The sequence below is a fragment of the Phyllobates terribilis genome, unplaced genomic scaffold, assembly GCF_046119375.1.
Source record: "Phyllobates terribilis strain yellow unplaced genomic scaffold, ASM4611937v1 Scaffold_9__5_contigs__length_417890890, whole genome shotgun sequence".
Classification (NCBI taxonomy): Eukaryota; Metazoa; Chordata; class Amphibia; order Anura; family Dendrobatidae; genus Phyllobates; species Phyllobates terribilis.
Window position 1 is genome coordinate 376,223,802 of NW_027362769.1, and position 25,342 is coordinate 376,249,143.

The 25,342-nt window shown below is 49.5% G+C and overlaps 2 protein-coding genes across 5 annotated transcripts in view; one reads left to right on the plus strand and one right to left on the minus strand.

Moving 5' to 3' along the window:
• The window catches only part of CHTF18 (chromosome transmission fidelity factor 18), a 39,578-nt gene extending 22,834 nt beyond the window's left edge, over nucleotides 1–16,744 (plus strand). The window contains exons 19-22 of the mRNA XM_073648420.1: nucleotides 13,131–13,275; nucleotides 15,153–15,287; nucleotides 15,447–15,504; nucleotides 16,435–16,744. Of these exons, the coding sequence (XP_073504521.1) occupies nucleotides 13,131–13,275; nucleotides 15,153–15,287; nucleotides 15,447–15,504; nucleotides 16,435–16,568 (472 nt within the window). The 3' untranslated portion in view covers nucleotides 16,569–16,744. The remainder of the gene's footprint in view (nucleotides 1–13,130; nucleotides 13,276–15,152; nucleotides 15,288–15,446; nucleotides 15,505–16,434) is intronic.
• GNG13 (G protein subunit gamma 13) overlaps nucleotides 1–25,342 on the minus strand; it is a 59,803-nt gene that overhangs the window by 1,727 nt on the left and 32,734 nt on the right. For 3 of the 4 annotated variants that reach the window (XM_073648428.1, XM_073648429.1, XM_073648430.1), the window contains exon 4: nucleotides 24,221–24,322. In XM_073648428.1, the coding sequence (XP_073504529.1) occupies nucleotides 24,221–24,322 (102 nt within the window). Of the gene's footprint in view, nucleotides 1–23,615; nucleotides 24,323–25,342 lie in introns of those variants that run through there. The other variant, XM_073648431.1, reaches the window with a different exon arrangement.

Below are 25,342 nucleotides of genomic sequence, written 5' to 3' on the forward strand. Positions count from 1 at the left end.
AGTAAAAGATCTAGTCGGTTCCTCGGGGGCGGGGCTAAAAGGATCCTACATTGATGTTGATTGCAGATCTATACCCTCTAACACAGGGGTGGGCAAGTAATTTACCCGAGGGGCCACAAGAGAGACTGTGACTGTTGTGGGGGCCGAACCAATAGGCTGAAATTAATTCTGCTTAACATACAATTAATATTAACAAAATAATTATAATATCACTTAATATTGAGCAGAATTAAGTATGCTGAAAACCCTCTATATACAGCTTGAGCCGACACACAGCCCCTTATATACCGTAAGATCCCCCACATAGCCTCCCTGTATACAGCGTGAGCCCTCCACATAGCCTCCCCGAATACAGCGTGAGCCCTCCGCATAGCCTCCCCATATACAGCGTGAGCCCTCCGCATAGCCTCCCCATATACAGCGTGAGCCTTCCGCATAGCCTCCCCGTATACAGCGTGAGCCCTCCGCATGGCCTCCCCGTATACAGCGTGAGCCCTCCGCATAGCCTCCCCGTATACAGCGTGAGCCCTCCGCATAGCCTCCCCGTATACAGCGTGAGCCCTCCGCATAGCCTCCCCGTATACAGCGTGAGCCCTCCGCATAGCCTCCCCGTATACAGCGTGAGCCCTCCACATAGCCTCCCCGTATACAGCGTGAGCCCTCCGCATAGCCTCCCCGTATACAGCGTGAGCCCTCCGCATAGCCTCCCCGTATACAGCGTGAGCCCTCCACATAGCCTCCCCGTATACAGCGTGAGCCCTCCGCATAGCCTCCCCGTATACAGCGTGAGCCCTCCGCATAGCCTCCCCGTATACAGCGTGAGCCCTCCGCATAGCCTCCCCGTATACAGCGTGAGCCCTCCGCATAGCCTCCCCGTATACAGCGTGAGCCCTCCGCATAGCCTCCCCGTATACAGCGTGAGCCCTCCGCATAGCCTCCCCGTATACAGCGTGAGCCCTCCGCATAGCCTCCCCGTATACAGCGTGAGCCCTCCGCATAGCCTCCCCGTATACAGCGTGAGCCCTCCGCATAGCCTCCCCGTATACAGCGTGAGCCCTCCGCATAGCCTCCCCGTATACAGCGTGAGCCCTCCGCATAGCCTCCCCGTATACAGCGTGAGCCCTCCGCATAGCCTCCCCGTATACAGCGTGAGCCCTCCGCATAGCCTCCCCGTATACAGCGTGAGCCCTCCGCATAGCCTCCCCGTATACAGCGTGAGCCCTCCGCATAGCCTCCCCGTATACAGCGTGAGCCCTCCGCATAGCCTCCCCGTATACAGCGTGAGCCCTCCGCATAGCCTCCCCGTATACAGCGTGAGCCCTCCGCATAGCCTCCCCGTATACAGCGTGAGCCCTCCACATAGCCTCCCCGTATACAGCGTGAGCCCTCCACATAGCCTCCCCGTATACACCTAAACATCCCATACACATGCTAAAAAAAAAAACAAATGCGGCGCTCTGCTCCCGCCTCTCTCCTCCACCCCCCCTCCCCCGGCGCTCTGCTCCCGCCTCTCTCCTCCACCCCCCCCTCCTCCGGCGCTCTGCTCCCGTCTCTCTCCTCCCCCGGCGCTCTGCTCCCGTCTCTCTCTCCCCCCCCCCCCCCCGGCGCTCTGCTCCCGCCTCTCTCCTTCACCCCCCCTCCCCCGGCGCTCTGCTCCCGCCTCTCTCCTAGACCCCCCCTCCCCCGGCGCTCTGCTCCCATCTCTCTCCCCCCCCCCCTCCCCCGGCGCTCTGCTCCCGCCTCTCCCCCCCCCCCCTCCCCCGGAGCTCTGCTCCCATCTCTCCCCCCCCCCCCCCCCCTCCCCTGGCGCTCTGCTCCCGTCTCCCCCCCTCCCCCGGAGCTCTGCTCCCGCCTCTCCCCCCCCCCCCCTCCCCCGGAGCTCTGCTCCCGCCTCTCTCCTCCACCCCCCCTCCTCCGGCGCTCTGCTCCCGCCTCTCTCCTCCACCCCCCCTCCTCCGGCGCTCTGCTCCCGCCTCTCTCCTCCACCCCCCCTCCCCCGGCGCTCTGCTCCCTCCTCTCTCCTCCACCCCCCCCCTCCCCCGGCGCTCTGCTCCCTCCTCTCTCCTCCACCCCCCCCCTCCCCCGGCGCTCTGCTCCCTCCTCTCTCCTCCACCCCCCCCTCCCCCGGCGCTCTGCTCCCGCCTCTCTCCACCCCCCCCTCCCCCGGCGCTCTGCTCCCGCCTCTCTCCTCCACCCCCCCTCCCCCGGCGCTCTGCTCCCGCCTCTCTCCTCCACCCCCCCCTCCTCCGGCGCTCTGCTCCCGTCTCTCTCCTCCCCCCTCCTCCGGCGCTCTGCTCCCGTCTCTCTCCTCCCCCCTCCTCCGGCGCTCTGCTCCCGTCTCTCTCCTCCCCCCCTCCCCCGGCGCTCTGCTCCCGCCTCTCTCCTTCACCCCCCCTCCCCCGGCGCTCTGCTCCCGCCTCTCTCCTAGACCCCCCCTCCCCCGGCGCTCTGCTCCCGCCTCTCTCCTCCACCCCCCCCCTCCTCCGGCGCTCTGCTCCCATCTCTCTCCTCCACCCCCCCTCCCCCGGCGCTCTGCTCCCGCCTCTCTCCTCCACCCCCCCTCCCCCGGCGCTCTGCTCCCGCCTCTCTCCTCCACCCCCCCTCCCCCGGCGCTCTGCTCCCGCCTCTCTCCTCCATCCCCCCTCCCCCGGCGCTCTGCTCCCATCTCTCTCCTCCCCCCCCCCCTCCCCCGGCGCTCTGCTCCCTCCTCTCTCCTCCACCCCCCCTCCCCCGGAGCTCTGCTCCCGCCTCTCTCCTTCACCGCCCCTCCCCCGGCGCTCTGCTCCCGCCTCTCTCCTCCTCCCCCGGCGCTCTGCTCCCGCCTCTCTCCTCCACCCCCCCTCCCCCGGCGCTCTGCTCCCGCCTCTCTCCTCCACCCCCCCTCCCCCGGCGCTCTGCTCCCATCCCCCCCCCCTCCCCCGGCGCTCTGCTCCCGCCTCTCTCCTCCACCCCCCCTCCTCCGGCGCTCTGCTCCCGCCTCTCTCCTCCACCCCCCCTCCTCCGGCGCTCTGCTCCCGCCTCTCTCCTCCACCCCCCCTCCTCCGGCGCTCTGCTCCCGCCTCTCTCCTCCACCCCCCCTCCCCCGGCGCTCTGCTCCCATCTCCCCCTCCCCCGGCGCTCTGCTCCCGCCTCTCTCCTCCACCCCCCCTCCCCCGGCGCTCTGCTCCCATCTCCCCCCCCCCCCCCCTCCCCCGGCGCTCTGCTCCCGCCTCTCTCCTCCACCCCCCCTCCTCCGGCGCTCTGCTCCCGCCTCTCTCCTCCACCCCCCCTCCTCCGGCGCTCTGCTCCCGCCTCTCTCCTCCACCCCCCCTCCTCCGGCGCTCTGCTCCCGCCTCTCTCCTCCACCCCCCCTCCCCCGGCGCTCTGCTCCCGCCTCTCTCCTCCACCCCCCCTCCTCCGGCGCTCTGCTCCCGCCTCTCTCCTCCACCCCCCCTCCTCCGGCGCTCTGCTCCCGCCTCTCTCCTCCACCCCCCCTCCTCCGGCGCTCTGCTCCCGTCTCTCTCCTCCCCCCTCCTCCGGCGCTCTGCTCCCATCTTTCTCCTCCCCCCTCCTCCGGCGCTCTGCTCCCGTCTCTCTCCTCCCCCGGCGCTCTGCTCCCGTCTCTCTCTCCCCCCCCGGCGCTCTGCTCCCGTCTCTCTCTCCCCCCCCCCCCCCCCCCGGTGCTCTGCTCCCATCTCTCCCCCCCCCCCCCCTCCCCTGGCGCTCTGCTCCCGTCTCCCCCCCCTCCCCCGGAGCTCTGCTCCCTCCTCTCTCCTCCACCCCCCCTCCCCCGGCGCTCTGCTCCCGCCTCTCTCCTCCACCCCCCCTCCTCCGGCGCTCTGCTCCCTCCTCTCTCCTCCACCCCCCCTCCCCCGGCGCTCTGCTCCCTCCTCTCTCCTCCACCCCCCCCCCTCCCCCGGCGCTCTGCTCCCTCCTCTCTCCTCCACCCCCCCTCCCCCGGCGCTCTGCTCCCGCCTCTCTCCTCCACCCCCCCTCCTCCGGCGCTCTGCTCCCTCCTCTCTCCTCCACCCCCCCTCCCCCGGCGCTCTGCTCCCTCCTCTCTCCTCCACCCCCCCCCCTCCCCCGGCGCTCTGCTCCCGACTCTCTCCTCCACCCCCCCCCTCCCCCGGCGCTCTGCTCCCGACTCTCTCCTCCACCCCCCCCTCCCCCGGCGCTCTGCTCCCGTCTCTCTCTCCCCCCCCCCCCCCCCTCCCCCGGTGCTCTGCTCCCGTCTCTCTCTCCCCCCCCCCCCCCTCCCCCGGTGCTCTGCTCCCATCTCTCTCCTTCACCCCCCTCCCCCGGCGCTCTGCTCCCGTGTCTCTCTCCCCCCCCCCCCCTCCCCCGGCGCTCTGCTCCCGCCTCTCTCCTTCACCCCCCTCCCCCGGTGCTCTGCTCCCATCTCTCTCCTTCACCCCCCTCCCCCGGCGCTCTGCTCCCGTGTCTCTCTCCTTCACCCCCCCTCCCCCGGCGCTCTGCTCCCGCCTCTCTCCTTCACCCCCCCTCCCCCGGCGCTCTGCTCCCGCCTCTCTCCTCCACCCCCCCTCCCCCGGCGCTCTGCTCCCGCCTCTCCCCCCCCCCCCCCCCTCCCCCGGCGCTCTGCTCCCGCCTCTCCCCCCCCCCCCCCTCCCCCGGCGCTCTGCTCCCATCTCTCTCCTCCCCCCCCCCCCTCCCCCGGCGCTCTGCTCCCGCCTCTCCCCTCCCCCGGCGCTCTGCTCCCGCCTCTCCCCCCCCCCCCCCCCCTCCCCCGGCGCTCTGCTCCCATCTCTCTCCTCCCCCCCTCCCCCGGCGCTCTGCTCCCGCCTCTCTCCTCCACCCCCCCCCTCCTCCGGCGCTCTGCTCCCATCTCTCTCCTCCCCCCCTCCCCCGGCGCTCTGCTCCCGCCTCTCTCCTTCACCCCCCCCCTCCTCCGGCGCTCTGCTCCCATCTCTCTCCTCCCCCCCTCCCCCGGCGCTCTGCTCCCGCCTCTCTCCTCCACCCCCCCCCTCCTCCGGCGCTCTGCTCCCATCTCTCTCCTCCCCCCCTCCCCCGGCGCTCTGCTCCCGCCTCTCTCCTTCACCCCCCCTCCCCCGGCGCTCTGCTCCCGCCTCTCTCCTAGACCCCCCCCCTCCCCCGGCGCTCTGCTCCCGCCTCTCTCCTAGACCCCCCCCCTCCCCCGGCGCTCTACTCCCGCCTCTCTCCCCCCCCCCCCCCCTCCCCCGGCGCTCTGCTCCCTCCTCTCTCCTCCACCCCCCCTCCCCCGGCGCTCTGCTCCCGCCTCTCTCCTCCACCCCCCCTCCCCCGGCGCTCTGCTCCCGCCTCTCTCCTCCACCCCCCCTCCCCCGGCGCTCTGCTCCCGCCTCTCTCCTCCATCCCCCCTCCCCCGGCGCTCTGCTCCCATCTCTCTCCTCCCCCCCCCCCTCCCCCGGCGCTCTGCTCCCTCCTCTCTCCTCCACCCCCCCTCCCCCGGAGCTCTGCTCCCGCCTCTCTCCTTCACCGCCCCTCCCCCGGCGCTCTGCTCCCGCCTCTCTCCTCCTCCCCCGGCGCTCTGCTCCCGCCTCTCTCCTCCACCCCCCCTCCCCCGGCGCTCTGCTCCCGCCTCTCTCCTCCACCCCCCCTCCCCCGGCGCTCTGCTCCCATCCCCCCCCCCTCCCCCGGCGCTCTGCTCCCGCCTCTCTCCTCCACCCCCCCTCCTCCGGCGCTCTGCTCCCGCCTCTCTCCTCCACCCCCCCTCCTCCGGCGCTCTGCTCCCGCCTCTCTCCTCCACCCCCCCTCCTCCGGCGCTCTGCTCCCGCCTCTCTCCTCCACCCCCCCTCCCCCGGCGCTCTGCTCCCATCTCCCCCTCCCCCGGCGCTCTGCTCCCGCCTCTCTCCTCCACCCCCCCTCCCCCGGCGCTCTGCTCCCATCTCCCCCCCCCCCCCCCCTCCCCCGGCGCTCTGCTCCCGCCTCTCTCCTCCACCCCCCCTCCTCCGGCGCTCTGCTCCCGCCTCTCTCCTCCACCCCCCCTCCTCCGGCGCTCTGCTCCCGCCTCTCTCCTCCACCCCCCCTCCTCCGGCGCTCTGCTCCCGCCTCTCTCCTCCACCCCCCTCCCCCGGCGCTCTGCTCCCGCCTCTCTCCTCCACCCCCCCTCCTCCGGCGCTCTGCTCCCGCCTCTCTCCTCCACCCCCCCTCCTCCGGCGCTCTGCTCCCGCCTCTCTCCTCCACCCCCCCTCCTCCGGCGCTCTGCTCCCGTCTCTCTCCTCCCCCCTCCTCCGGCGCTCTGCTCCCATCTTTCTCCTCCCCCCTCCTCCGGCGCTCTGCTCCCGTCTCTCTCCTCCCCCGGCGCTCTGCTCCCGTCTCTCTCTCCCCCCCCGGCGCTCTGCTCCCGTCTCTCTCCCCCCCCCCCCCCCCCCCCCCGGTGCTCTGCTCCCATCTCTCCCCCCCCCCCCCCCTCCCCTGGCGCTCTGCTCCCGTCTCCCCCCCCTCCCCCGGAGCTCTGCTCCCTCCTCTCTCCTCCACCCCCCCTCCCCCGGCGCTCTGCTCCCGCCTCTCTCCTCCACCCCCCCTCCTCCGGCGCTCTGCTCCCTCCTCTCTCCTCCACCCCCCCTCCCCCGGCGCTCTGCTCCCTCCTCTCTCCTCCACCCCCCCCCCTCCCCCGGCGCTCTGCTCCCGACTCTCTCCTCCACCCCCCCCTCCCCCGGCGCTCTGCTCCCGACTCTCTCCTCCACCCCCCCCTCCCCCGGCGCTCTGCTCCCGTCTCTCTCTCCCCCCCCCCCCCCCCTCCCCCGGTGCTCTGCTCCCGTCTCTCTCTCCCCCCCCCCCCCCTCCCCCGGTGCTCTGCTCCCATCTCTCTCCTTCACCCCCCTCCCCCGGCGCTCTGCTCCCGTGTCTCTCTCCCCCCCCCCCCTCCCCCGGCGCTCTGCTCCCGCCTCTCTCCTTCACCCCCCCTCCCCCGGTGCTCTGCTCCCATCTCTCTCCTTCACCCCCCTCCCCCGGCGCTCTGCTCCCGTGTCTCTCTCCTTCACCCCCCCTCCCCCGGCGCTCTGCTCCCGCCTCTCTCCTTCACCCCCCCTCCCCCGGCGCTCTGCTCCCGCCTCTCTCCTCCACCCCCCCTCCCCCGGCGCTCTGCTCCCGCCTCTCCCCCCCCCCCCCCTCCCCCGGCGCTCTGCTCCCGCCTCTCCCCCCCCCCCCCTCCCCCGGCGCTCTGCTCCCATCTCTCTCCTCCCCCCCCCCCCCTCCCCCGGCGCTCTGCTCCCGCCTCTCCCCTCCCCCGGCGCTCTGCTCCCGCCTCCCCCCCCCCCCCCCCTCCCCCGGCGCTCTGCTCCCGCCTCTCTCCCCCTCCCCTGGCGCTCTGACTCGGCGATGACCTCATCGCATCCGCTGTGTCACACGCTGATTGGTGGAGGAAGGGGCCGGTGAATTCACCGCTGTCTGCATCCTGAGGATGGTGGCAGGGGAGGGTGCGGTGCGGCCCGTAGACCTCTGTTTTCAGCCCCTCGCCTGTCTTGGTCCGTGGACTGGAACAGCCAGAGGGCCGGATGTGGCCTGTGGGCCGCACTTTGCCCAGGTCTGCTCTAATAGGTGAAAGGCGTGGTGGTTTGGTTTCTCTAATTATCCAGCACCTTAATTTGCTGTATTAGAGGAAGGACCTGGATTCTGGAGTGTGGGGTGTAAAACAGAAAATAGCGTCCCCTCCACCCCACACTGTCCATGCGTCTTTCAGACCTTTTCATCCTTCTGTTGCAGGCGAGCGCACACTTGTACCGTATGTTTACTCTTCTGCTGTAATTACTCCAATATCAATTACATAATTAGTATAATTGCCATGCTGGTTCTCCTACATCTACTTCTGTAGGTTCAAGTGCCCCGAGGGCGACTTAAGAAAAAATATGTATAAAATAGTTTCTAAAAAAAATTTTTTTTTTTTTAAAAAAATGAAGTAATTTAAAAATGAAAAAGAAATTGAAACATCTGAAAGTTCAGATTATTCCTTTTTCTTAATCCAAAAATGTAAATATTTGGTATCGGTGCGTCTGGAAAAGTCCAATTTTGTCGAAATATAAAATAATTTATTCCATACATTGAACACTGTCTAGAAAGTTCATTAATTTTTAAAAGCGATGAAAGTTTGACCTTGGCGGTGGGAAGGGGTTATCACAACTTCTTATATATATATCAATAAATACACGAAAAATACAAACCAGCACCAAGCGCCCTCCACCGGAAAATAAAAGGGTTATGGATCTCAGGAAAAAGCCACAGAAACCAAATATAAATGAAACGGAAAATCGCCTGGACAGGAAGTGGGGGAAGGAGGAGTGAGGCTATGTGCGCACACGTTGTGTTTTTTCTGCACCAAAATGTGCACGAAATCTGCTGATATTTTTTCTCTGGCAGGAGATTAGCTGCGTTTTTAGTTGCTTTTTTTCCTGCTTTTTTTTTTTCTTTTAAATTCTGTCTCATGTTCATGCTAATAAAGTTTAGTGACTACAGGGATAAAAATGTCTGTCATTTCTGGCCCAAAAATGCTGCAAATACGCAGCAAAATATGCAGGTGTGTTTTTGCTGCGCATTTGTAGCGTTTTCACCCCCCCCCATTACTTCCTATGGGTGAAAAAACGCTGAAAGGAAGCAGCGACATGTCACCTCTTTCAGCGTTTTTCTTCTAATCACTGAAAATACGCAGCAACCAAAAAGCAACGTGTGGGAACAGTGAATTCTGGTTTCTCATACACTTTGCTGGTACTGCCAGACGCAGCTGAAAATGTATATACAAATCTGCAGCAAAACACAACGTCTGCGCACTTACCCTTACATGGATTTTGTTCTTTGTATTTTTTTTTTTTTACTCTATAGCACTATGTATAATTACACACTTAGACTGATACTTAATGTGTTTTCACACAGTGACTGCACCAGCAGAATAGTGAGCGCAGCTCTGGAGTATAATACAGGATGTAACTCAGGATCAGTACAGGATCAGTAATGTAATGTATGTACACAGTGACTGCACCAGCAGAATAGTGAGTGCAGCTCTGGAGTATAATACAGGATGTAACTCAGGATCAGTAATGTAATGTATGTACACAGTGACTGCACCAGCAGAATAGTGAGTGCAGCTCTGGAGTATAATACAGGATGTAACTCAGGATCAGTAATGTAATGTATGTACACAGTGACTGCACCAGCAGAATAGTGAGTGCAGCTCTGGAGTATAATACAGGATGTAACTCAGGATCAGTAATGTAATGTATGTACACAGTGACTGCACCAGCAGAATAGTGAGCGCAGCTCTGGAGTATAATACAGGATGTTACTCAGGATCAGTAATGTAATGTATGTACACAGTGACTGCACCAGCAGAATAGTGAGCGCAGCTCTGGAGTATAATACAGGATGTAACTCAGGATCAGTAATGTAATGTATGTACACAGTGACTGCACCAGCAGAATAGTGAGTGCAGCTCTGGAGTATAATACAGGATGTAACTCAGGATCAGTAATGTAATGTATGTACACAGTGACTGCACCAGCAGAATAGTGAGTGCAGCTCTGGAGTATAATACAGGATGTAACTCAGGATCAGTAATGTAATGTATGTACACAGTGAGTGCACCAGCAGAATAGTGAGTGCAGCTCTGGAGTATAATACAGGATGTAACTCAGGATCAGTAATGTAATGTATGTACACAGTGACTGCACCAGCAGAATAGTGAGCGCAGCTCTGGAGTATAATACAGGATGTAACTCAGGATCAGTAATGTAATGCATGTACACAGTGACTGCACCAGCAGAATAGTGAGCGCAGCTCTGGAGTATAATACAGGATGTAACTCAGGATCAGTAATGTAATGTACAGTGCTGGCCAAAAGTATTGGCACCCCTGCAATTCTATCAGATAATACTCAGTTTCTTCCTGAAAATGATTGCAATCACAAATTCTTTGGTATTATTCTCTTCATTTAATTTGTCTTCAATGAAAAAACACAAAAAGAATTGTCCTAAAGCCAAATTGGATATAATTCCACACCAAACCTGAAAAAGGGGGTGGACAAAAGTATTGGCACCCTTTGAAAAATCATGTGATGCTTCTCTAATTCGTGTAATTAACAGCATCTGTAACTTACCTGTGGCACCTAACAGGTGTTGGCAATAACTAAATCACACTTGCAGCCAGTTAACATGGATTAAAGTTGACTCAGCCTCTGTCCTGTGTCCTTGTGTGTACCACATTGAGCATGGAGAAAAGAAAGAAGACCAAAGAACTGTCTGAGGACTTGAGAAACCAAATTGTGAGGAAGCATGAGCAATCTCAAGGCTACAAGTCCATCTCCAAAGACCTGAATGTTCCTGTGTCTTCCGTGCGCAGTGTCATCAAGAAGTGTAAAGCCCATGGCACTGTGGCTAACCTCCCTAGATGTGGACGGAAAAGAAAAATTGACGAGAGATTTCAACGCAAAATTGTGCGGATGGTGGATAAAGAACCTCGACTAACATCCAAACAAGTTCAAGCTGCCCTGCAGTCCGAGGGTACAACAGTGTCAACCCGTACTATCCGTCGGCGTCTGAATGAAAAGGGACTGTATGGTAGGATACCCAGGAAGACCCCACTTCTTACCCCGAGACATAAAAAAGCCAGGCTGGAGTTTGCCAAAACTTACCTGAGAAAGCCTAAAACGTTTTGGAAGAATGTTCTGTGGTCAGATGAGACAAAAGTAGAGCTTTTTGGGAAAAAGCATCAACATAGAGTGTACAGGAAAAAAAGAGGCATTCAAAGAAAAGAACACGGTCCCTACAGTCAAACATGGCGGAGGTTCCCTGATGTTTTGGGGTTGCTTTGCTGCCTCTGGCACTGGACTGCTTGACCGTGTGCATGGCATTATGAAGTCTGAAGACTACCAACAAATTTTGCAGCATAATGTAGGGCCCAGTGTGAGAAAGCTGGGTCTCCCTCAGAGGTCATGGGTCTTCCAGCAGGACAATGACCCAAAACACACTTCCAAAAGCACTAAAAAATGGTTTGAGAGAAAGCACTGGAGACTTCTAAGGTGGCCAGCAATGAGTCCAGACCTGAATCCCATAGAACACCTGTGGAGAGATCTCAAAATGGCAGTTTGGAGAAGGCAGCCTTCAAATATCAGGGACCTGGAGCAGTTTGCCAAAGAAGAATGGTCTACAATTCCAGCAGAGCATTGTAAGAAACTCATTGATGGTTACCGGAAGCGGTTGTTCGCAGTTATTTTGGCTAAAGGTTGTGCAGCCAAGTATTAGGCTGAGGGTGCCAATACTTTTTGTCTGGCCCATTTTTGGAGTTTTGTGTGAAATGATCAATGATTTGATTTTTGCTTCATTCTCTTTTGTGTTTTTTCCTTGCAAGCAAAATAAATGAAGATAATAAGACCAAAGAATTAGTGATTGCAATCATTTTCAGGAAGAAACTGAGTATTATCTGACAGAATTGCAGGGGTGCCAATACTTTTGGCCAGCACTGTATGTACACAGTGACTGCACCAGCAGAATAGTGAGTGCAGCTCTGGAGTATAATACAGGATGTAACTCAGGATCAGTAATGTAATGTATATACACAGTGACTGCACCAGCAGAATATTGAGTGCAGCTCTGGAGTATAATACCGGATGTAACTCAGGATCAGTACAGGATAAGTAATGTAATGTATGTACACAGTGACTCCACCAGCAGAATAGTGAGTGCAGCTCTGGAGTATAATACAGGATGTGACTCAGGATGAGTAATGTATGTACACAGTAACTCCACCAGCAGAATAGTGAGTGCAGCTCTGGAGTATAATACAGGATGTAACTCAGGATCAGTAATGTAATGTATGTACACAGTAACTCCACCAGCAGAATAGTGAGTGCAGCTCTGGAGTATAATACAGGATGTAACTCAGGATCAGTAATGTAATGTATGTACACAGTGAGTGCACCAGCAGAATAGTGAGTGCAGCTCTGGAGTATAATACAGGATGTAACTCAGGATCAGTAATGTAATGTATGTACACAGTGACTGCACCAGCAGAATAGTGAGTGCAGCTCTGGGGTATAATACAGGATCAGTAATGTATGTACACAGTGACTACACCAGCAGAATATTGAGTGCAGCTCTGGAGTATAATACAGGATGTAACTCAGGATCAGTAATGTATGTACACAGTGACTGCACCAGCAGAATAGTGAGTGCAGCTCTGGAGTATAATACAGGATGTAACTCAGGATCAGTAATGTAATGTATGTACACAGTGACTGCACCAGCAGAATAGTGAGTGCAGCTCTGGAGTATAATACAGGATGTAACTCAGGGTCAGTACAGGATCAATAATGTAATGTATGTGCACAGTGACTGCACCAGCAGAATAGTGAGTGCAGCTCTGGAGTATAATACTGGATGTAACTCAGGATCAGCATGTATTTTAACCATGAATTGTATTTGTTATTAACACTCTCACCATGGTTGATGCCCAACTTTTGCAGACTCCTGAGTGGAGGTCTTCCTTGTGCTTTGCAGTAATGTCAGGATGGTGCAGCCATTACCAGCAGAGATCCCCGGTGTGATGGGAGGGTCGGGTGGTGTTTGGTAACAGCCATGTTGGTGCTCACATTGTGGTGTTTTGTACAGTTTTCCTGGTGACACTGACTGTGGAGGAGCCGCCTGCTTTTATTAGATAATCTGCTATTGCAGCGCCTGTTTGGGTCGTTGCCTGACGGCCGGGCTGCGGATGCTGCATCCAGAGGCGCTGCCACTAATCCCCTGCCCGTTACATAATCTCTGCGGGTGCCCAGATGACACCGCGCTGCTTGCTGTCTCGCTTGTTATCAGCTTGTCGGGTATCACATTAGCGGCACGTTTGTGTGCAGCAGATGGCGTCTTCTCTATAGATACCGTCCTCTGCCCATTAACCCATTCTGCAGCATTGTGTGAACTTCACCTAAGTAGACGGCGTGTCGCAGAGCTGACACTCATGTAAGGGTGTGTGCATCACTAGAAATAACGTGTATAATTAGAGAGGTTAGAGTAAGCTCCCTGTGCCGTCCAAAAAGCAACTTTACATCACTGGAATAAGGGAGCAGCAACGCGGCACACAATCTGTGGAGGAGACCGGGGCTATTTCTGGATAAAAAGGGTTTTTTGTTTTGTTTTTCAGCCCCTTTTTAATTGTGACCTTATTTTACTTTGCAGTAACGTGGAGGATGTCTGCAGGTTTCCCGAGCTCCCTGCCCGGAAGCAGCTCACGTACCAGGCCAAGCAGCTCATTGCTCGTGAGATTGAATTGGAGAAAATGAGACGGTCTGAAGCTTTCCAGCAAGCGAGGAACACAAGAAAGGTGACGCAAAGCCCGTCACCGATGTCCGAACTGAAAAAAGCATCAAAAGTGACCTGCACTCACTGTCTCACATTACATTACTGATCCTGAGTTACATCCTGTATTATACTCCAGAGCTGCACTCACTATTCTGCTGGTGCAGTCACTGTGTACATACATTACATTACTGATCCTAAGTTACATCCTATATTATACTCCTGAGCTGCACTCACTATTCTGCTGGTGCACTCACTGTCTCACATTACATTACTGATCCTGCGTTACATCCTGTATTATACTCCAGAGCTGCACTCACTATTCTGCTGGTGCAGTCACTGTGTACATACATTACATTACTGATCCTGTACTGATCCGGAGTCACATCCTGTATTATACTCCAGAGCTGCACTCACTATTCTGCTGGTGCAGTCACTGTGTACATACATTACATTACTGATCCTGAGTTACATCCTGTATTATACTCCAGAGCTGCACTCACTATTCTGCTGGTGCAGTCACTGTGTACATACATTACATTACTTATCCTGTACTGATCCGGAGTCACATCCTGTATTATACTCCAGAGCTGCGCTCACTATTCTGCTGGTGCAGTCACTGTGTACATACATTACATTACTGATCCTGAGTCACATCCTGTATTATACTCCAGAGCTGCACTCACTATTCTGCTGGTGGAGTCACTGTGTACATACATTACATTACTGATCCTGCACTGATCCTGAGTTACATCCTGTATTATACTCCAGAGCTGCACTCACTATTCTTCCAGTGAAGTTTGCATTTTGTTTGTCAGGTGACTTATTTACTTGCTTGCGTTCCTGCCTTCCTCTGCTCTCCGCACATGATGCGTCCATTCCTGTCTCCTCCGGGGCTGACGAACTAATCCCCGGACACGTCCATGCTGACGCGCTCAGGCTAATTACCTCTGTATTTTTAGTGCTTGTGGAAACCTTTACACACAGAAGAGGGTGAAAACTTCCTGCAGATGTTCCTCGGGGACTGGCGTAAATGTAGGACCACAGTGATGCAAGACCTCAGCACTCACCAGTCAGCCATTGCCCTGCACTGCTGCGGCTGCATAGGGCACGTAACAGGGATGCCGTTACATAGGGCTGCAATGGAGAGATGAGCTTGTTTGGGGGGAGATAATTGGCTTCCTGTCTTAGAAGAGCAAACGATCCTTACGATGATGTCCATGCAAGAACCGGTTATCCACAGGTCCCGTATAAATCAGTGGGGACCTATTACACCAATGTCCTGTGTGAGACTAGGAGTCTACTACTGCCTCTAGTGGTAAATGCCGATACTACACCCTATCATTTTACAATTAGTGGTGACGTCTTCTCTTCGGTCTCATCGTTACTTGCGGAAGGATTAAGTCCTTGGTTACCTTGTAGTCATTATTCTTATGATTACCCCTGTGACCTGACAGCGCTCCCTGAAGACGCAGAGTGGTGTAACATGCCATCCCCATAAGACCGTGTGTTTATATTGTATCCCAGATACCTCTAGCAGTGAAGACGCAAGGGGTGGGGGGGCCTGGCAGCATCTATTACACAGACTGATGAAATCGCTGGAGAACTTAGGTGATGTCCTGAGACTGAAGAGCGGGATCTAGGTGACATTGTGATGGGTTAATAGTCGTCCAAAACAGGGCTGCCTCCTTCTGTCCGGCTTCTTCTCTAGTGCACTCCTGGTCAGTACAAACATGGATATAATAAGTGTACGATATGGGACGTAATACAGATGTTAAAATGTGTCAAAGTAACTTGAAGGTGACAAGTTCTCATTAAGATGTTTTTTTTATATATATATATATAGAATAGTGTTTGGTTTTTTATCCAATCACTGATCCTTTTTATCTTTGCATTTTGCAGGACGACGTCGGCAACAAATCCGAGGAGAAACCCGCAAAAGAGTCCGATGTAAAACAGACAGCCAAACCCGCAGCGCTAAACCACGAGCAGCGGCTGGAAAATATCATGAAGAAGACGACGACGTTTGAGGAGAAGGTAGGACGACCATAAACCTTTACTGCCCTCCTACACATTGTACGTAGGGAGCTGAAATTTGGGATTATTTCCTATCCAGATTTGGGACAGGTGATGATTTCTGCTGGCGGAGGACGGCAAAAAAAAAAGGGATTCATTTTTTTTTTTTTTTTTTTTCAGCCTGAAAAAGATTTCTTTGGACGCCAGATTGTAAAGAAAGTGACCCCTGTGGGTACAGGTAAAACTCTTGCCCTAATTTGTAGGATGGTTTGGGGGCCGCACCTTTTAAAGGGCTGAGACGAGACCATAACCTATGGATGTAAGGGCAGTTTTAGGATCGTTCGGCTCTGGATCATGGGCCCATGTAAATGTGGCAGCGATCAGCCGATCTCCTCTTGTATAAGGGGGATGTGCAGACTGTACGGGGGGCCGAACGATGGTATTAACGGAGCAAGAACAGGTTGGAACGGTCGTGTCTGGTCACTTTATAGGGTCGCAGGTATTTGCATGTCTTAAATCAGTCTTTTCCTGGGTTAGATTGGAGACCTCTGGAAATCTGAATTGGGTACAGAAATAAAATTTAATTTGGAGACCATATTAAGCCTGGTCTTGAATATATCATTGTTCCCCTTTTATCTTTTCTCCCTGATTCAGCATTGTTGCCGGCCGCCATGTTTGCCGGCGCTCACAGGAAAGTGGTCAATCAAATTTTTATGATGAAGCCCATAAAGTGGCTGAGACGATGGCGGAGGAGACATCCACTGAGACGACTCTTCTGTCTTCCTGCCCGTTACATATTTTATACCCATTGATCTGCTGCCTGGTATTTTGAGCCTCTGGAGCCCTGCGCAGCTGCGGCCCCTCCGTACGGCGACCCCTCCCCCGGTCCATTATGTATGATGTATAGGAAGAGGTGACGTAAGTGAAGGCTCCGACTGCCTCGTCCCGTCTACTCTCCTTCTTTTATCTGTCCAGTTGTTAATTTTTCTTTTTTTTTTTTGCAAAAGATAAATGGCTGCCCCCTTGGAGAATGGGAGCTGTGACCCGACTTTTCCCCAGTCCTGAATGATAAATCTGCAGCCGTCTTGTCGGTTTCTGAACATTTTTAGCCCCTTGAAAATCTTGGCATTTCGCTAGGTCTCTAATCAGACGTTTTCATTTCTTGCAGCAAACGCCAAAGAAGAAGACTGTGTAGAAAAGAAGATGGGAACGGCCGTGGGGAACAGCCACGTCTGGTTCCGCTTTAATGAAGGTGTTTCTAATGCCGTAAGGAGGAACGTTCACATCAAGGATCTCTTATGATGATGGCGGCGGCAGAAACGTGTCCATGGATAGACTATGGCCAGAGAGTCCCCAGGTGCTTTGGTCGGCTTTTCTGTGTGTTCGTGCCATCAGATGACCATGAACTGTTTCATATGTTGCGCCATTTGGCAACTTGTTCATAATGTTCATATATTTGTGAGAAAATTTATACAGATGTGTTTTGTATTAAAATGTGAAATCTATAAAGTTCCTTGAAATTTACTTAACTGCTGTATGTAAAAGGAGAACACGTGGCATTAATGGAGAAATATAGTATCTTTATATAATGCCAAGAAGACAAAAATTGACGTCTGTCAAATTAGGATAAATGAAACCACTGTTCTATTCTTCTACAGAGGGAGCAGTAATATAATTACTATAATACTGCCCCCTATGTACAAGAATATAACTACTATAATACTGCTCCCCTATGTACAAGAATATAACTACTATAATACTGCTCCTATGTACAAGAATATAACTATTATAATACTGCCCCTATGTACAAGAATATAACTACCTCTATGTGCAAGAATATAACTACTATAATACTGCCCCTATGTACAAGAATATAACTACTATAATACTGCCTCCTATGTACAAGAATATAACTACTGTAATACTGCTCCTATGTACAAGAATATAACTACTATAATACTGCCCCCTATGTACAAGAATATAACTACCCCTATGTACAAGAATATAACTACTATAATACTGCCACTATGTACAAGAATATAGCTACTATAATACTGCCCCCTATGTACAAGAATATAACTACTATAATACTGCTCCTATGTACAAGAATATAACTACTATAATACTGCCCCTATGTACAAGAATATAACTATTATAATACTGCCCCTATGTACAAGAATATAACTACCTCTATGTGCAAGAATATAACTACTATAATACTGCCCCTATGTACAAGAATATAACTACTATAATACTGCCTCCTATGTACAAGAATATAACTACTGTAATACTGCTCCTATGTACAAGAATATAACTACTATAATACTGCCCCCTATGTACAAGAATATAACTACCCCTATGTACAAGAATATAACTACTATAATACTGCCACTATGTACAAGAATATAGCTACTATAATACTGCCCCCTATGTACAAGAATATAACTACCTCTATGTGCAAGAATATAACTACTATAATACTGCCCCTATGTACAAGAATATAACTACTATAATACTGCCACTATGTACAAGAATATAGCTACTATAATACTGCTCCTATGTACAAGAATATAACTACCTCTATGTGCAAGAATATAACTACTATAATACTGCCCCTATGTACAAGAATATAACTACTATAATACTGCCCCCATGTACAAGAATATAACTACCCCTATGTACAAGAATATAACTACTATAATACTGCCCCTATGTACAAGAATATAACTACTATAATACTGCCCCCATGTACAAGAATATAACTACTATAATACTGCCCCCTATGTACAAGAATATAACTACCCCTATGTACAAGAATATAACTACTATAATACTGCCCCTATGTACAAGAATATAACTACTATAATACTGCTCCTATGTACAAGAATATAACTACCTCTATGTACAAGAATATAACTACTGTAATACTGCTCCTATGTACAAGAATATAACTACCTCTATGTGCAAGAATATAACTACTATAATACTGCCCCTATGTACAAGAATATAACTACTATAATACTGCCTCCTATGTACAAGAATATAACTACTGTAATACTGCTCCTATGTACAAGAATATAACTACTATAATACTGCTCCTATGTACAAGAATATAACTACTATAATACTGCCCCTATGTACAAGAATATAACTACTATAATACTGCCCCCATGTACAAGAATATAACTACCCCTATGTACAAGAATATAACTACTATAATACTGCCCCTATGTACAAGAATATAACTACTATAATACTGCCCCCATGTACAAGAATATAACTACTATAATACTGCCCCCTATGTACAAGAATATAACTACTATAATACTGCCCCTATGTACAAGAATATAACTACTGTAATACTGCTCCTATGTACAAGAATATAACTACTATAATACTGCCCCCTATGTACAAGAATATAACTACTATAATACTGCCCCTATGTACAAGAATATAACTACCTCTATGTGCAAGAATATAACTACTATAATACTGCTCCCTATGTACAAGAATATAACTACTATAATACTGCCCCCTATGTACAAGAATATAACTAGTATAATACTGCCCCCTATGTACAAGAATATAACTACTATAATACTGCTCCCTATGTACAGGAATATAACTACTATAATACTGCCCCCTATGTACAAGAATATAACTACTATAATACTGCCCCTATGTACAAGAATATAACTACTATAATACTGCCCCCATGTACAAGAATATAACTACTATAATACTGCTCCCTATGTACAAGAATATAACTAGTATAATACTGCCCCCTATGTACAAGAATATAACTACTATAATACTGCCACTATGTACAAGAATATAGCTACTATAATACTGCCCCCTATGTACAAGAATATAACTACCCCTATGTACAAGAATATAACTACTATAATACTGCTCCCTATGTACAAGAATATAACTACTATAATACTGCCCCCTATGTACAAGAATATAACTAGTATAATACTGCCCCCTATGTACAAGAATATAACTACTATAATACTGCTCCCTATGTACAGGAATATAACTACTATAATACTGCCCCCTATGTACAAGCATATAACTACTATAATACTGCCCCCCTATGTACAGGAATATAACTACTATAATACTGCCCCCTATGTACAGGAATATAACTACTATAATACTGCCCCCTATGTACAGGAATATAACTACTATAATACTGCCCCCTATGTACAAGAATATAACTACTATAATACTGCTCCTATGTACAAGAATATAACTACTATAATACTGCTCCTATGTACAAGAATATAACTACTATAATACTGCCCCTATGTACAAGAATATAACTACTATAATACTGCTCCTATGTACAAGAATATAACTACTATAATACTGCCCCTATGTACAAGAATATAACTACTATAATACTGCCACTATGTACAAGAATATAACTACTATAATACTGCCCCCTATGTACAAGAATATAACTAGTATAATACTGCCCCCTATGTACAAGAATATAACTACTATAATACTGCCACTATGTACAAGAATATAGCTACTATAATACTGCCCCCTATGTACAAGAATATAACTACCCCTATGTACAAGAATATAACTACTATAGTACTGCCACTATGTACAAGAATATAACTACTATAATACTGCCCCCTATGTACAAGAATATAACTACTATAATACTGCCCCCTATGTACAAGAATATAACTACTATAATACTGCCCCCTATGTACAAGAATATAACTACTATAATACTGCCCCCTATGTACAGGAATATAACTACTATAATACTGCCCCCTATGTACAGGAATATAACTACTATAATACTGCCCTCTATGTACAAGAATATAACTACTATAATACTGCTCCTATGTACAAGAATATAACTACTATAATACTGCTCCTATGTATAAGAATATAACTACTATAATACTGCCCCCTATGTACAATAATATAACTAGTATAATACTGCCCCCTATGTACAAGAATATAACTACTATAATACTGCCACTATGTACAAGAATATAGCTACTATAATACTGCCCCCTATGTACAAGAATATAACTACCCCTATGTACAAGAATATAACTACTATAATACTGCCACTATGTACAAGAATATAACTACTATAATACTGCCCCCTATGTACAAGAATATAACTACTATAATACTGCCCCCTATGTACAAGAATATAACTACTATAATACTGCCCCCTATGTACAAGAATATAACTACTATAATACTGCCCCCTATGTACAGGAATATAACTACTATAATACTGCCCCCTATGTACAGGAATATAACTACTATAATACTGCCCTCTATGTACAAGAATATAACTACTATAATACTGCTCCTATGTACAAGAATATAACTACTATAATACTGCTCCTATGTATAAGAATATAACTACTATAATACTGCCCCCTATGTACAAGAATATAACTACCTCTATGTGCAAGAATATAACTACTATAATACTGCCCCTATGTACAAGAATATAACTACTATAATACTGCCTCCTATGTACAAGAATATAACTACTGTAATACTGCTCCTATGTACAAGAATATAACTACTATAATACTGCTCCTATGTACAAGAATATAACTACTATAATACTGCCCCTATGTACAAGAATATAACTACTATAATACTGCCCCCATGTACAAGAATATAACTACCCCTATGTACAAGAATATAACTACTATAATACTGCCCCTATGTACAAGAATATAACTACTATAATACTGCCCCCATGTACAAGAATATAACTACTATAATACTGCCCCCTATGTACAAGAATATAACTACTATAATACTGCCCCTATGTACAAGAATATAACTACTGTAATACTGCTCCTATGTACAAGAATATAACTACTATAATACTGCCCCCTATGTACAAGAATATAACTACTATAATACTGCCCCTATGTACAAGAATATAACTACCTCTATGTGCAAGAATATAACTACTATAATACTGCCCCTATGTACAAGAATATAACTACTATAATACTGCCCCCTATGTACAAGAATATAACTACTATAATACTGCCCCTATGTACAAGAATATAACTACTATAATACTGCCCCCATGTACAAGAATATAACTACTATAATACTGCTCCCTATGTACAAGAATATAACTAGTATAATACTGCCCCCTATGTACAAGAATATAACTACTATAATACTGCCACTATGTACAAGAATATAGCTACTATAATACTGCCCCCTATGTACAAGAATATAACTACCCCTATGTACAAGAATATAACTACTATAATACTGCTCCCTATGTACAAGAATATAACTACTATAATACTGCCCCCTATGTACAAGAATATAACTAGTATAATACTGCCCCCTATGTACAAGAATATAACTACTATAATACTGCTCCCTATGTACAGGAATATAACTACTATAATACTGCCCCCTATGTACAAGCATATAACTACTATAATACTGCCCCCCTATGTACAGGAATATAACTACTATAATACTGCCCCCTATGTACAGGAATATAACTACTATAATACTGCCCCCTATGTACAGGAATATAACTACTATAATACTGCCCCCTATGTACAAGAATATAACTACTATAATACTGCTCCTATGTACAAGAATATAACTACTATAATACTGCTCCTATGTACAAGAATATAACTACTATAATACTGCCCCTATGTACAAGAATATAACTACTATAATACTGCTCCTATGTACAAGAATATAACTACTATAATACTGCCCCTATGTACAAGAATATAACTACTATAATACTGCCACTATGTACAAGAATATAACTACTATAATACTGCCCCCTATGTACAAGAATATAACTAGTATAATACTGCCCCCTATGTACAAGAATATAACTACTATAATACTGCCACTATGTACAAGAATATAGCTACTATAATACTGCCCCCTATGTACAAGAATATAACTACCCCTATGTACAAGAATATAACTACTATAGTACTGCCACTATGTACAAGAATATAACTACTATAATACTGCCCCCTATGTACAAGAATATAACTACTATAATACTGCCCCCTATGTACAAGAATATAACTACTATAATACTGCCCCCTATGTACAAGAATATAACTACTATAATACTGCCCCCTATGTACAGGAATATAACTACTATAATACTGCCCCCTATGTACAGGAATATAACTACTATAATACTGCCCTCTATGTACAAGAATATAACTACTATAATACTGCTCCTATGTACAAGAATATAACTACTATAATACTGCTCCTATGTATAAGAATATAACTACTATAATACTGCCCCCTATGTACAATAATATAACTAGTATAATACTGCCCCCTATGTACAAGAATATAACTACTATAATACTGCCACTATGTACAAGAATATAGCTACTATAATACTGCCCCCTATGTACAAGAATATAACTACCCCTATGTACAAGAATATAACTACTATAATACTGCCACTATGTACAAGAATATAACTACTATAATACTGCCCCCTATGTACAAGAATATAACTACTATAATACTGCCCCCTATGTACAAGAATATAACTACTATAATACTGCCCCCTATGTACAAGAATATAACTACTATAATACTGCCCCCTATGTACAGGAATATAACTACTATAATACTGCCCCCTATGTACAGGAATATAACTACTATAATACTGCCCTCTATGTACAAGAATATAACTACTATAATACTGCTCCTATGTACAAGAATATAACTACTATAATACTGCTCCTATGTATAAGAATATAACTACTATAATACTGCCCCCTATGTACAAGAATATAACTACTATAATACTGCTCCTATGTACAAGAATATAACTACTATAATACTGCTCCTATGTACAAGAATATAACTACTATAATACTGCCCCCTATGTACAAGAATATAACTATAATACTGCCCCCTATGTACAAGAATATAACTAGTATAATATTGCCCCCTATGTACAAGAATATAACTACTATAATACTGCCCTCTATGTACAAGAATATAACTACTATAATACTGCTCCTATGTACAAGAATATAACTACTATAATACTGCTCCTATGTACAAGAATATAACTAGTATAATACTGCCCCCTATGTACAAGAATATAACTACTATAATACTGCTCCTATGTACAAGAATATAACTACTATAATACTGCCCCCTATGTACAAGAATATAACTACTATAATACTGCCCCCTATGTACAGGAATATAAGTTATATTCTTACTATATATCTGGCTCTTTATGTATCGGATGTTTCCCAGTGATTAGATCACTTTGGGGGAGATAAATGACTGCAGGGACAGTGATGGAAAAAATGCACCAAGTTTTTATTAGATATGAATTTTCTATTCAATTTTATAATATTCTTTGCATTTAATTCTTTGGACAGAAAAATACAAAGGTGTGGGGGCTGCAGGGTCTCCCCTCATTTTCTATAAATTAATTACAACAAACTGGAAAGCATAGACTGTTTACATAGTGCATATTCTGTAAGGTACAGTCGGGGGCGCTGTTGGGCACAGCTGCACCAGGGCCTGAAGCCTCTCATGCTACTCTCGCAGTGCAGGTCTCGCTTGTTTATTGCCGTCTTACGGTTGTGGCGCAGTGCACACCTAGCAGAACCTCTCATCGCAGAGCAGTTTGCTAAACTAAAGCAAAGGCATTCTCCCGCATTTACCAACCGTGTAAACCTAAAGGTAAAGTATAATGGGTCCTCGTTGTCACCCCTCTATCTACTGGTCGTGGAGAAATGTAGGAATCTGGGTAGGCGGGTTACGCGGAGCCCCGCTGTGGAGTGGAACAATGCAGCGCAGTCATCAGCTTCCTATCTGCACCCTATAATCAGTATTGGTTACATTCAGAGTAAATGAGAAGATCGGGTGGGGGGCAGTGTCGGGGGTCGGAGCCTCACAGGATGCTGCACTTTCCTCTCTCCACCCATGGGTTATTCTTCATCAGCTCGGGGTTCAGGAACGGGTCATTGGGCACCCCCTCTTCTATCCACTTTAATAACCTAAAATAAAAGGAGTGGGAGACAAGTTACCAAAAGTCTCCAGACTTCATACTCTACACACAGACAGCGGCCAGCGTGAACAAGCAGAGCTGCAGTGCAAAGAATGGGGAAGGTAGAGAGCAGCAGCCTGAGCTTCTGATGAGGGAGGAAGTAAATGATAGAGACACAACTAGAAAGTGAGGATGGCGCTTGTCTCTGTCCCCCAGGTGACTGTTGAGCTTTGTACACACACACACACACACACACACACTTGATGTGATGGAGCTTTGTTCACACACACACATACACTTGATGCGATGGAGCTTTGTCCCCCCCACACACACACACACACACACACACACACACACACACACATACATACACATACACACGATGTAATGGAGCTCTGTCCCCCCCCCCCCCACACACACACACACACACACAAACACACTTGATGTGATGGCACTTTGTCCCCCCCACATACACTTGATGTGATGGAGCTTTGTTACACACACACACACACACACACACAATGTGGTGGAGCTTTTTTGTCCCCCGCATACTTGATGTGATGGTGCTTTGTCCGTCCGTTCCCACGCACACACTGGATGTGATTGAGCTTTGTCCCCCCCCCCCCCACACACACACACACACACTTGATGTGATGGCGCTTTGTCCGTCCGTTCCCACACACACACTGAATGTGATTGAGCTTTGTTCCCCCCCACACACACTTGATGTGATGGCGCTTTGTCCGTCCGTTCCCACACACACACTGAATGTGATTGAGCTTTGTTCCCCCCCACACACACACTTGCTGTGGTGGAGCTTTTTTGTCCCCCGCACACTGGATGTGATGGCGCTTTGTCCGTCTGTTCCCACACACACACACTTGATGTGATTGAGCTTTGTCCCCCCGCCCCACACACACACTTGATGTGATGGATCTTTGTTACACACACACACACACTTGATGTGATGGAGCTTTGTCCCCCCCACACACACACTTGATATGGTGGAGCTTTTTTGTCCCCCGCACAT